Consider the following 13,543-nt stretch of genomic DNA (forward strand, 5'->3'; position numbering starts at 1 on the left):
GCCGAAGAATTACAATATATCAGCGCTAACGGAATCTGGCAAAATGGCCTTGAGAGGCAGAAATACGCTCCTGTCTTACAATCCAAAAACCTCGACTTAAATACTTCTCAAATAATTCGCATTCTGGTAAGGAAAGAGGAAAACGAAGTGTTAATAAAGGCTAAAATTATAAATAACTTTTTATGGAAAATAATAGTAACCTTACACTCTAAGTATAATACTCTATCTGAATACGGCACTCTATCTGTAGATAGTACTTCGTGAAATTTGAATTTAACCTAGAAAATAACGAGAGAAAATTCTGAATGTGTGTATATATAGGACAAAATTATTATGAGGTTCTTTCAGTGCCAAAATATGTATTTGAAACCGAATATTCCATTCATACAGAATTGAATATCTTTTCCTTAATTTTTATTCAATTTCAAAGTTTAAGGTGACTATTTCAAGTGCAGCATTATTGAAATTTACCTCAATATTATATTTCTGCTTTCTTTCTAAGAATATCAATGTTATTTAGCTATCATATATATCTGAGGATTTTCTCGTATGATACGCAAGAATTTGATATGATAATTATGAGTTGTGAGTTTGCAAAGCTTCTCAAAACAAAGTAGATAATTTATTGAAAGTAGCTTTAACAATGTAGATGAGAAGGCCATGTAAATACAAAATTTAACTTCTTACAAAATTTACTTAACCCTTTCTGAGAATTATAATTATTATAAAGCGCACAATTCAATTTAAATACTTATTATGGTTTAATAAGTTAAATAAAGTAAAGTTCTATACATTTACAAGAAAATTATTGAAGGTACCAGAAAAAAGTTATTGACTTAGATCACTTTTCAAAATATATTTTAACTGAAATTAAATACTCCATGAATTTCATGGAGTAATCACAGAGCAGAGTTACTTCCTTTTCATTTTCGATAAAACAAAACTTGAAGAAACTATCTCTTTGCAGTTGTTATAATTCCTTTGTAATTACAGATACATAACTGAGTATTGCATTCAAAGTTTCTTTCTATGTTTAAGACCCACCAGCGGACGAGCGGTAAAGTCGCTGAACACTGGTAGTTCGGTCCGAGGTTCGAATCCCGCGAACGGGCTGGCTGCATGGGTGTTTTCGTGGTGTTCCCCATGTGTATACGAGCCAGTTTTCCTTAGAAAGTCCTCCACGAAGGCATCCCTCTCCTTAGGCAGATAACCTTCGTGTGCTTTGCCATAATTAAATACACCAACTTTCTATGTTTAACATGTTAGCACACGAAGAATATTTTAAATAACTGGTCTTTGTACATTGATTAGACAGCATAAAAAGTATAATTTAAATATTGCTTCAAGTACTGAAATGGAAATAAAAATACTCTAACTCATTTTAAAAATCTTTATAATCAGAAATATCAGTCTAAGATAAAAATGAAAGTATGTAAAGTGAAAAGTATCTTGTAATTACTTTTTCAGATATCCTAACGTTTGGAACTTTTCTGTCGATATGTCTTATATGATTACTGTTTTATTTTTCTAGTATAAAAAACTTCAGATTGCAGTAACCATTAATGCATTGTTTAGAAAGACGATACTACTTCTGTAAAAAAATTTAGGCTGAAATCTAGACCTCAATCCAAATTATTATAAATGTATCATGTAAGAAATGTTACTGAAAATGCAAAAATGTTAAATCAGGAATCTTTTATGAATTTGTTTTTAAATGTGTTAAAATTTTAAATATATTTCAGTAATTCATAAATGATGTATAAACACCGGAAGACAATTAAAGAAAATTAACTGAAAACGTCAACCTAATCTAAATGCATTTTATGTGGAAATATGAATCAGAAATTGCAAATTAAATTTTGATGCATTTTCTGAAAAATAAGTAGTGTACTGAAAGTATTTGATTTGATTTGATAGATTATAGCAAAGCACATTAGGCAAAACTGACTCATATACACATTACACAGAAACGTCCGTGCAGCCAGCCTGCTCACCCGGAGTCGAACCCAACTCAGAACTACCAATATTCAGCAATTTCCCCGTTCGGCTGCTAGTGAGCATCCTGAAACCAATACAAAGTAATAATGTGCTACTTAACTGCATAAAGGGAAATTTAGTTATTATTCGTTTTGGGAAAGTGTTTCTTCTATAAGAGGTTAAATGCTGAGATAATTTTAGTTAATGTACCTGCATTATCTTTCTTAAAATCCATTTAATAGCAATTAAAAAGGAAGAAAAGAGAGGATCTCCAATTTGACAGATATACATTAGTCTTTGAAGAATCAAAATATACAATTTTTGCAGTTGTCTGCAAATAAATAGCTTTACGACTTAGACGCATTTATTATGTATTTGGTAATAAAGATACTACTCACGATTCAGTTTATTTGATTACATCATTTACCACGATTTAATCCAATTAAGTGTTTATTTCAGATTATTTTAATACTTTTTCCATTTATTTCTTGACTATTGCAGCTAACCTATAGTTTTATCTACAATTTTATAAGTTTCTAACTATTGTTTTATTTCTAGGTTTTATCATAATTTAAACCATTTTGCCATGTAAAAGTGCGTATTTTACTACGGCTGCCAAACTAACAGGTTCTAAATTAAATATCCATATACATAAGCCTTTTCCTCGAAACTGTCATTTTATGACTAAATATGGACTAATAATGTTTATTTCTTATAATATAGTATGCAAATTACTGTTTCATTAAACCATATTTTATTATTCTTAATATTTTTTTCTGCACTTTACAAGTTTTTTTTAAAGTGATATTACATTGTTTGATGACAGATTACTGTCCTTTATTCCTTATTTATTCTTCTAGTGTCTCACACAGAAGATGAAATGCAACTTGTTTTCGACAAAGAAGAAAATATTATTCAAGGCCACAATATAGTACTACCACAATGTAAAATAATTAAAGTTACTAGTCGAGATTGCAAAAAAGGTGAGACATATAACGAAATAAATTTAAACATGAAACTTATACGTAACTAAACTGATCTTAAGGTTGAACAGCTAAAGTAAAAGCTGTGTGAATTAATAAATAAAATTTAAGACTTTAATTTCAAAATCCCTTGATATTTCAGCTAGTAATCATGATAAAGCGCTATATAGGGAGTAATAAACTTTTAATTGGAAAGAGAGATCCTGAAAGTTCCCCCCCCACAAGTATATAAAATTATGAAAAGCACAATCTCAGAAGTACTTCATTAGTGGGTGATATTTACAATTACATACCACGTAAAAATTCTGCTAGAAGGTACAGAAAAACGCTTGCGCAACTAAAAATTATAGATTCTATTTTTTATGTTTCAATTCAGACTAAAAATTAGTTTAACTAACAATAAGAATTTTAGTTTTATCAAAGTACTAAAAAATTTCTTAAGAGTTATAATAAAAGATATGAACAAAGTATTCCAAACAAAATTTACCAAAAAATTCCATGTACATGCATAAATTTTTATAGTTATATTTTAATGACAGGTGTATCAGAGAAAGCTTTGCTTATTACCTTGATTCAATAAATTTACATACCGTTATGCTTATTTATTCTATCACAATGTCATGAAGAACAGATGAATTCAAATTCATTTTTTAAATGTTCAAATAAACCAGCTAATATTGGTCCATGGATGTGATCGGAGTTCTAAAACAAAACACGTAATTTACACTCTTTTTGGCTCTGGGCCTTTTCCTCCGAAATAAGCTACAGGCCTAAAAATTGGCCATCGCTTATAAGTTGAAGACTGGAAATATTCTTGCAACTCAGGTAGAGCTTCTATTCTATCTAAGTAGCTTTTGAGAGTAGGAAAATCGTCATAAACTCCAGGAATGAGAAGGCGATAGAAGTCAAATGTATCATAGGCCATGAAGTCAACATAAGTCAACTCATCACCAACTAGGAATTTTCTATCTCCAAGGAATGCAGCAAAAAGCTTAAGTTGAGCTGGAACACTCTTCACAAACTCTGCCTTTAACTTTTCAAATTCTGGATTATAGCAGGTACGATTCAAACTTGAAAAGAAATCGTAGATTTGCTGTTCAGCCATTTCTATACGTACGTTTTGCTCTTCCGTCTTCCCAGCTAGACCATATTTTCTTGCTAAGTACCTTAAGATGGCTATGCTCTGAGTCATCTTCACCTTATCATCAATGTAATAAGGCAAGTTAGGAAAATCCAAATTTAATTGAAATTTATCATTCTGCCAGTCGTCGCCACGTAAAGCGTAACGTTTATCTTCAAAATCGACCTTTTTGTAGTGCAAAAGGTATCTGATGGGTTCAGCCAACCCTCGCATATCCCAGTAACCTAACGTGCCTCGACTCATACTTGATAGGTGCCTTATGAACTGAGGATTCTAGGTAGAAAATACGAATAGAAAGCTAATGTGAAACGCAAGCCTATATATTTCTTTTGCTATCATGTAATATCCTTATCACTAAAGAAGATAATTTTTCTAACCAACGATAGGCTAATTTTCCCATTGACTTACCCTTCATTTCTCTGCGAACACTTAACTCTAAAAAGATAAAAACGATATGAGTTTGGAAAGTTTGAAAGGTACGTATGCGAAAGCAAGTTTGCAGAAATTATGCATGACAAAGCATATTACAGCTTTCTATAATCTACTTGTTAATCTCGCCTTTCATAAATCAGTATAAATGCAAATAATTAAAAAGTATTTTATTTGTAATAATTTATTGTATTCTGAATCTTTGTAGAGCATTTTAAAATGTATGAAATATTATCAAACAGCTCAAGTAAAATAATATGTCCTTTTAATTATAAAATGCATTTCATGGCTAATTAATAAGAACCCGACATTGTCATATATTTTATTCAAAACCAACGTTTTAATAAAAGTACTTTATATGTGTTACCATACGTAGAACATTCAACAAAAATGAAATTAAGCTTTATTTTTTCACTTTATTCTTTTAGTGGATTAATCTACAGAATACATATTCCTTAGCTTTATTTTGTAGAATGCATATTGTTTTATTTCCGGATATTTAATACTAAGATAATAAAACTTAAAAATGTGAGAAACTGATATAAAAAGTGGAAGTTTAATGTTTTCAGGAATAAAATTCATGAATTTGCACGTACCGAAAATTAACGTCCTGAGCATACTTACTTTTGAAAATAATATTAGTTCTCTATTGTCCCAAGTTATTTAGGGATATGGATTATTACTTTACCTACATGTTTCCCAAATGTATATGTGTATCAGTGAACATTTGCTGCTGATTTTCGGAAAATATGGCAAAACGAAATTTGCAGATCTTTTCATCTCGATCAGTATGTAGAGGCCATAAAACAATTCGGTGCCAAGGAACTTGAAAAATTAGTTATGACTTCGTCAGAATTTGAACCACTAATTTTCCGATGCTGGTAGGATATGTTTCCATTCACACCATGAGAGCACGCAAGGAGGAATGAGATAATTACTTACAATTTCTCCCCACATAAAAAGATGACTGAAGAGAAGCTCTAGGCTCAGGAATTATCGTCTATCATATTTTAATTCGGGTCCTAGTGTAGAATTTTATAAATTTTCTGACTGAGGGAACTTAAGAAATCAGCTGTGCCTTCACCGACGTTCGAACTACGGATTCTCTAACTCCCATTTGGACATGTTTATCACTTACAGCACGAAACCACGGAGGGAAAAATGCAATTATTCATTGCAATAAAGCTCAATTATTAATGGGGGGGGCGGAAAGTTTACTGACGTCTAAAATGCACTGAGTCACTGAATCTACGTAATTACTCCAAATTGAAATGTAATGTTTTTATATGTTCGCAGATTTTTAAATCAGTGAACTGAAGAAGGCAGAAATTACTACCACTTTACAAGTTCCATTTCTAAACTTTTACATCTGGACTTTAATTGCATTTAAATAATTAATTGTTCTTATTATAACGCATAACATAACGCAACGTTCGAGACCCGTATTTCTAACCTATCATATTTTTTAAGATTACGCGATATAAGAAACCTTTCGACCCCAAAATAAATAAGTATAAATATCAATGTATGAGGAAATCAAAAAACAAAAAGAAACGGAACATAGAGGAGAATACTCAGTACACATACCATACTTTTAGGAACGGTTAGCCAATAAGTAGCCAATAAGTAGGGTATTGCAGAATACAAAGCACATTATAAAATACAAAAAAAAAAAAAAAAAAAAAAAAAAAAATCTAAGTTTCTGATTACGGCCCTTGGCCGTGGTCTGTTATCGACGAAGTTGCGTGTTAGACGCCTAGTATGTGGGCACGCGATTTCTGTGCTCTGCTGAACTTAGTGGTTCTTATGATGAACAGTGATAGTGACTCTGAGGACGCCGACGATTTTCAGGCTCTACCTCGTAATGTTTTCAGGGTTTTGGCCTCAATCATCTTATTTACCTCAGATTTTAATCAAGATTTACCGGCAGCATATTTCGAAAGTGCACATCTGCACCGCCACCGTGGGAGCGGCTTGTAGAATGGACTAATGGGTTTCTAGTACCATATCTGTAATTTCACATGTCCCTCACCGCGCTTTAATCAAGATGGTTGGAAATTTTTTTACCAAGCAATTTTCTGTATAAAATAATTAAAGCATCGGGGATTTCTTATGAAAACTTTCAGTGCGAAGTTAGATCAAATGTAAGCTTAGTTATATGTGCAAATAGTGGAAAACCTTAGAATTTTTTACTGTAGTCTATATGAAAAAGATGTTCTATAATAATAGCCAATGCACAGTTTTGATCAAAGTGAATTTTCCAAATTTGCATTCCTATACGTTTAGTGTGTTAAATTTCACATTAATAAATACTCGCTCTTAAATGTATTGCATGCACAAGAAATATTCTTCAAACTTTATCTTATTAAGAAATTTTTATTATTTAGAAAGAAAATATTTAATATATCCATATATATAATTTTTAATTTTAACAATAGGTACAATCAGATAATTAATAATATGTATTTGACCCACCAGCGGCTGAGCGGTAAAGTCACTGAACACTGGTAGTTCGGTCTGAGGTTCGAATCCCGCGAACGGGCTGGCTGAATGGGCGTTTTCGTGGTTTTCCCCATGTGTAACGTGTATACGAGCCGGTTTTTCTTAGAAAGTCCTCCACGAAGGCATCCCTTCCCAAACAGTACGAGATTTTCTACTAAAATGATAGTAGCATTTATGCGTCATACATTTATAACGAAACAAATGCAAAATAAACAAGAGCATAACCTCATGTACACAGTTTCAAATATTCAGCTTCACAAGAGCTATTTCTAACATAATGAATGCTGGCTGCTATTTCTAACATAATGAATAATGGACATGGACTTTCTCTTGATAACGGATACTGAACTAATGATTTGGTTAACTTTGATATTTGTGCGTCTCAAGAACTTCATTTATTGCAGGCTAAACGTGATGATGTAAAACGTACGTACCAAGAATTACCCGCTGAACGATTGCTTATTTTTCCGGATGTTTAAACTGATGCGTATACGCCTGCTGTCCGAATGCTAACCAAGCAGATTGAGGTTTCAGAAGGTAAGTGCACATTTTACTTTCCAAATTATTCAAATTTTGTTAAAAGTAATGACACATGTAAACAGGCACAGTTAACGCAAGCCCTAAGACTATTTCTGTTCCACGTGGTGATAGTAGATATAGTGATTCTAAAAGTAAAAGAAAAGGTTGTACTAGTGAATCTGAAAGTTATGACTTTTTCACTTTGTGAAGCTCTATCATTTCAATAAATCATCCAATTTTTTTTTTTTTAAACTGTAATCATTTGTTTTTCTGGACGTGTACATCATTTCTACCGATTTTCGTCCCATTCGAATAAGTCCTTCTTGGTGCGTCGTTTTTTTGTCTAAGAGTGTATATACTCAGTATATTTATGCAGTAGGTTTTTTAATTGATGCAAAATATGCCTTTGAAGTTCTGCGAAATAAGTAATTAAGTAAAAATTTACTGCTATAATTACTTATAATCAGTCTTTGACCCCCGGAAAATTTGCTGCGAACGTCCCCGAACATTTTAATTCCGAAAATTTACATTCTTGCATTTCGTTTTTTTACAGGTAAAAAATCAAGAACGAAAATGGAAAAAATATAATATTTCAGACAGAACAAAAGTTAGGAAAAATGAAATTGAGATTAAAAATTCCTATGTGAATTGAGATTACAGATTTTTGACTGATTAAGTAGGGTTGTTGTAAGTCAAATTTCTCTGCTATTTAGGTAATTTTCAAGGATAGAAGTGGACTTTAATCAAGTATAAACTTTTATCTAAATGGGAATTTCACCCAGTTTATCTCACATGTGACAGAATAAAGAGCATACCCTGAAAATACTAATCATACTCGAATTCTTCATTGTAATACGAAACGATAAGCTTCCCAAACAGCATCACTTCCGACATCTAAGATGATTAAAAGGAATATATCTTTAAATACAATCAGTCAGCTCGGATAAGTGGAGTAGAGTACAAAACTGCTGATATAAACCCAAGATAACAGAGACAAAGGAATTACTATCAGAGAAAGGATGAAGAGCTAAATAATCAGATATTTGTCACTTTTGCAACATAAAAAATAGGAAACGTCATTTTACTGAGGCTTCTTAACCACAGTTTTATTCTTTGTTAATTGGACTAAATTCTATAAATAAATAAAAAATACTTGCGCTAAATATATGCTAACATCGACTTTGAAGTAGTTGCAAAAACAAAATCATTGTGGACGTTTTCTCTTAAATATTAATCCAGTTGCACAGAGATTAGTGGTCACAAACTAGTGGACCGCGGGCCGTATGCTGCCTCTGAAGCAGTTTTATGCGGTTTTCTAATACATTTAAATGATGTTTTTGTCTCAAATACGGTGTTACAAAAATTTAAAGAATTTAGTTTCTATTTGAAGCACTTTACATTATTTACATTATCATTAAAACAAACCTGAATAACATTAGAAAATCTGAAAATGCAGCTTATTCATTTACGGTGTGATATGAATCTTATTCAAATATTTGAAGATACAGATTTTATAAATTTTTATTTATACGTATCAAAAAATAAATAGGCTCAGTTATGAATTTTTGCACTAAGAATAGTTGCTTTGTTTCGGAATACGTTTATATGTGAAGTAATTTATTTCACAGTTGAAAATTAGTAAGCAAAGAGCCCGAGTGACCGGTGAGCATCTACAACACGTTATGAAAATCATTTTTAGTGGCGCTACAAACGGCATTACTAGAATCAGAATCGAAACTTCATCAGGTGTCAGACCTTAGTAAGAAATGAAGAAGTTTATAATACATACATATTTATTTTTATATAAGAGTCCAAGAAAAATTTAATAAATAAGAGAAAAGGACAATATTCTCAAGTTTTGTCCCACTTAGAAAAGTTTCTCTAAAAACTTATAAATGTTTTCATAATTTGTTTATTTTTAGTTTAAATTAAAGTAATTAATGATTTATTAAACATTTTAGAACTAATTCAGAAGTCAAACAACAAAAATCAGCGTTAATTTACAAAATTTTCACAGGACTAGTTTCGATGGTTTTACCGAACCATCATCTTCAGCTGCAAAACCGCAAATGAAAAAGATAGGAAATAATGTTTAGATAAGGTAAGAAAGCCTGGACAAGAATAAGCAAGTGGCGCCATCTGTTGGCGAAACCAGAACTAAAACATAATTTCTCTAAAAGCCGAAGGCAAATTTGGATTGGAATTAGGATCGTTAACTAGAACAGAAAGATTTTTATGAATGTGAAATGCCTCTAGAAAATCCAGTTCTCCAATGGAAGATGTTTTTTGAATAATTTTGGCAGCAGAAAAACTGAAAGTGTGGTTTTCGGACCAACAATGTTGAGCAACAGAAGACTTCTGTGTTTCCTTTTTTCTAACATATGCCTCATGTTCTTTGACGCGAAATTTTAAGGCTCTCTTAGTTTGGCCAATGTAAATTAAACCGCACTGGCAAGGAATCCTATAAATACCCCAGGAATTCATATCCGGAATGGGGTCCTTGAGTATAGAAGTTGGAATTTTATTGATGGGAGAGTAAACAACCCGAAAGTTAAATTTCTGCAAAATATGTGCAACTTTATAGCTAATTGATGGAAAGAAGGGAATGACAACAGAATTTTTATAATCTCCTAAAATAAGAGTGTGGCTTTTAGTGTGTTGAGATGAGAATTTTTTAACTGCTTGATTAATAATGTTGGGTGAAAAGCCCCTGTCAATAAAGCCCTGAGCCTTAAAATTTCGCGTCAAAGAACATGAGGCATATGTTAGAAAAAAGGAAACACAGAAGTCTTCTGTTGCTCAACATTGTTGGTCCGAAAATCACACTTTCAATTTTTCTGCTGCCAAAATTATTCAAAAACATCTTCCATTGGAGAACTGGATTTTCTAGAGGCATTTCACATTCATAAAAATCTTTCTGTTCTAGTTAACGATCCTAATTCCAATCCAAATTTGCCTTCGGCTTTTAGAGAAATTATGTTTTAGTTCTGGTTTCGCCAACAGATGGCGCCACTTGCTTATTCTTGTCCAGGCTTTCTTACCTTATCTAAACATTATTTCCTATCTTTTTCATTTGCGGTTTTGCAGCTGAAGATGATGGTTCGGTAAAACCATCGAAACTAGTCCTGTGAAAATTTTGTAAATTAACGCTGATTTTTGTTGTTTGACTTCTGAATTAGTATTTATTCGGCGTGTTATTGTGTCTTAATTATTTTAGAACTATTTTAAATAAATGTTAGTCTAAAAATTTAATATTTATTTATCAATATTGTTACGAATTTTGTACATAGATAAATGATTTTAGTGTAATTGTATATGAAATTGTTGTATTTCTTTTGCATAACATGAAAATCTGAGAGAGAGAAGCTATGCCAGAAAAGTAAGAATACAGGGGCAAGTCCATTTAACATTGAGTAAATGTGTATATCGGTAATTTGGCGAGAAATCTCCAAAAGTCGCCAAACTTGGAGACCATCTGGCGACATTTTGGTCCGATTCTTGTATCACCGTAATAGGTATTGTAATTAAATAAATGTAATTGATCACTATATTAGCTGTAACCGTAATTCGACCCTCATATTGCCAGTAATCACAAGAAGCAGGAAGTACTATAAATATCTTCAGAGGACAGATCTCAGAGGTCGGCGAGAGTTAAGGTGACATTGTTTGGTCTGACTCCTGTATTTGAATGAAGCAGCATGGAATAGCATAAAAGTAATAAAAATGCAGCAATCTTTTTCCTCTCAGCGGCACCCGCCGAAAGAGATTCTGAGGCGAGAGAGAAGTTGTGACGTAAAACATGCGCGTCTTTTGCTGATTGGCTGATGCGGCGCATCTCTCGTTCGTGTGAATGAAGTGTTACAGAGTATGCTCCCAGTGACAAAATCACGATTACAAATTATAATAAATATTTACAATATATACGGAAAATAATGATATAATGCTAAAGTACTGAAAGATAGAAATTGAAGTACAAGGTAATAAAAATATACTACACATGGTTATAGATGCAATAAGAACATATGTATAATACAAAATGTTAAATATAGTACACGTTTGTACTTAAGGAATGCAGTCTGTGACTAAATGCATGAGAAATCGGACCTTACGTCAACTTTTACTGGTAGACGTTTGATTAAAGTCATCATGGGTAGGGAGCTGAAACTGGAAGAGGTAAAGACGGGATATGAGTAATGTTATCTGGAAGGTTTTAAGCAGGTTTTAACCGATCAAGTGAAACTGTAGTAAGCTTTCCGCTTGCATCGCTAATGAAATTCTTATCATTCCCGTCAACGAATAAATGAGGTCCAGTGTAAGATGGTGTCAAAAGAGAATTAAATTTATGAGACATTAAAAATATATTAGATAATAATATATGAGATATTAATAAGGGGCTGATGAAAATTTTAGGATTACCGTGTAGGGCAGTAGAAGCAGGATTTAATGATCTCATTGTAAACCGTTTACTGCGGAATTTAAGGTCTGATTCATGGCATCACCGGTTACTGAATCGGAAGGTTATTTTAGTTTTGTACCATAAACAAGTTGAACAGAAGTTGCTTCGTTAGGCTATTTTTAATCCAACAGGTGTGAACAATGTGTATTGTCTTCATCGGGACTTAAACCTGGACCTCTCGAAGACGCGCCGAATGTGCTAACTGTTAACACCACGAAGGCATGCTGAAAGAAGCGAGAAAATACCTTATATACTCCAATAAGTTCTTAATTTCCCTCGTTCTGCACATAACGGGTTCTGCGCATGCCCGGTGACATTGCAGTTGTATGTTTTTCGTGCTTTTCAGTTTCATGACTTTGTGTGGCAAATAAGATAGTAAGTCTGGTTTCTGGTGTTGAATTGCGTTTATATTCATACATATACACTATTCTGTTTTATAAAGATTTATGCATGTATACAACGTTTATAGTGAATATTGAACTACTTAATATGCTGGAGCCATTAGGCCTAACTGAAAGTTATGTTCATGTTTCATTTTGACTATTTATGGACTATTAAACTAAAATAAACTATAGAATGGGTGTGATTTAGTGCCTTTACATATTTAATTTGAATTTCGTTGTTACAGATCGATTTTATTTAAAAAATTTAGTTGTTTGAATATCACCATGTTTAGAGTTTTGTATACCTGCGTGAAGGCATTTTTCTATTATTTTTAAAATTTTTTCATTTTATTTTACATTTTCATGCAATTTCACACCTTCTGATTTTATCTGGAGTCAAAAATTGATTTAGTTCAAGAATTTTAGGTGTTTGACCGCTATCATAGTTAAGTTTTTAAATACGTGCTTGAAGGCTTTTTTTCGATTATTTTTGCAGATTTTAAATGAAAAGTAACTGTACATGTGATGGCGACTGCTTCCGGTTTCTATTTTAGATTCAAGCAACAGAGACAGAGGTCTCGTGCCGTGTATTCCAGGTTTCTAGCCATTGCCAGCATTCTATTTTAGAGGATCCACGTACCTCTCTTGGCTGGAAATCTTATTTAACGAAGTTGTACTTCAGACCTAAGCGTTGCACCATTCACATTTTATTTCGCAACATTCAGCACGCATTTTGCATTTCTTTTCTTTCAAATTCTTTCAACTTGTTAGTGAAATTTTCAGAATAACTTACCTTTGATTTAATTCGCACTAGAAAATTTCACAAGTAATGTATGATTCTTTTTTAAAAATTATTTTATAGAGGAAATTGGGCATCCAAAAATTTCAACCATGTTATTTTAAGTGAGGTAAAGTTTAAAAGCGCGGCAAATGGCACTTGATGCAATAGATAATATTATTGGAAGACTACTGATTTGTTCTAGAAACTCCTTTTTCGGTTGAGATACCAATGTGCACTTGCGGATTATAGTTCCGACGAAAATTCGACTACTCTCGAACTGTGCATTGTCTCAAAAGAGATAAAATGATGTTCTTTTATTCCTTCTAAATGTTATGTAAAAATATACTTGATAATGTTAATGTATAAAATGCT

General features: G+C 32.3%; 1 protein-coding gene and 1 pseudogene across 1 annotated transcript in view; one reads left to right on the forward strand and one right to left on the reverse strand.

Annotated features, from left to right (window-relative positions):
* Positions 1–3,428: 3,428 nt before the first annotated feature.
* LOC118182819 (glutathione S-transferase Mu 4 pseudogene) lies at positions 3,429–4,397 on the reverse strand (annotated as a pseudogene).
* Positions 4,398–7,435: 3,038 nt separating this feature from the next.
* The window catches only part of LOC118182818 (synaptogenesis protein syg-2-like), a 437,413-nt gene continuing 431,305 nt past the window's right edge, over positions 7,436–13,543 (forward strand). Inside the window, exon 1 of the mRNA XM_035352205.2 lies at positions 7,436–7,569. Coding sequence (XP_035208096.1) covers positions 7,539–7,569 — 31 coding nt within the window. The 5' untranslated portion in view covers positions 7,436–7,538. The remainder of the gene's footprint in view (positions 7,570–13,543) is intronic.

This window comes from Stegodyphus dumicola, chromosome X2 (assembly GCF_044657685.1).
Source record: "Stegodyphus dumicola isolate Sdum_Otavi_A_Nest chromosome X2, ASM4465768v1".
NCBI classification, from domain to species: Eukaryota; Metazoa; Arthropoda; class Arachnida; order Araneae; family Eresidae; genus Stegodyphus; species Stegodyphus dumicola.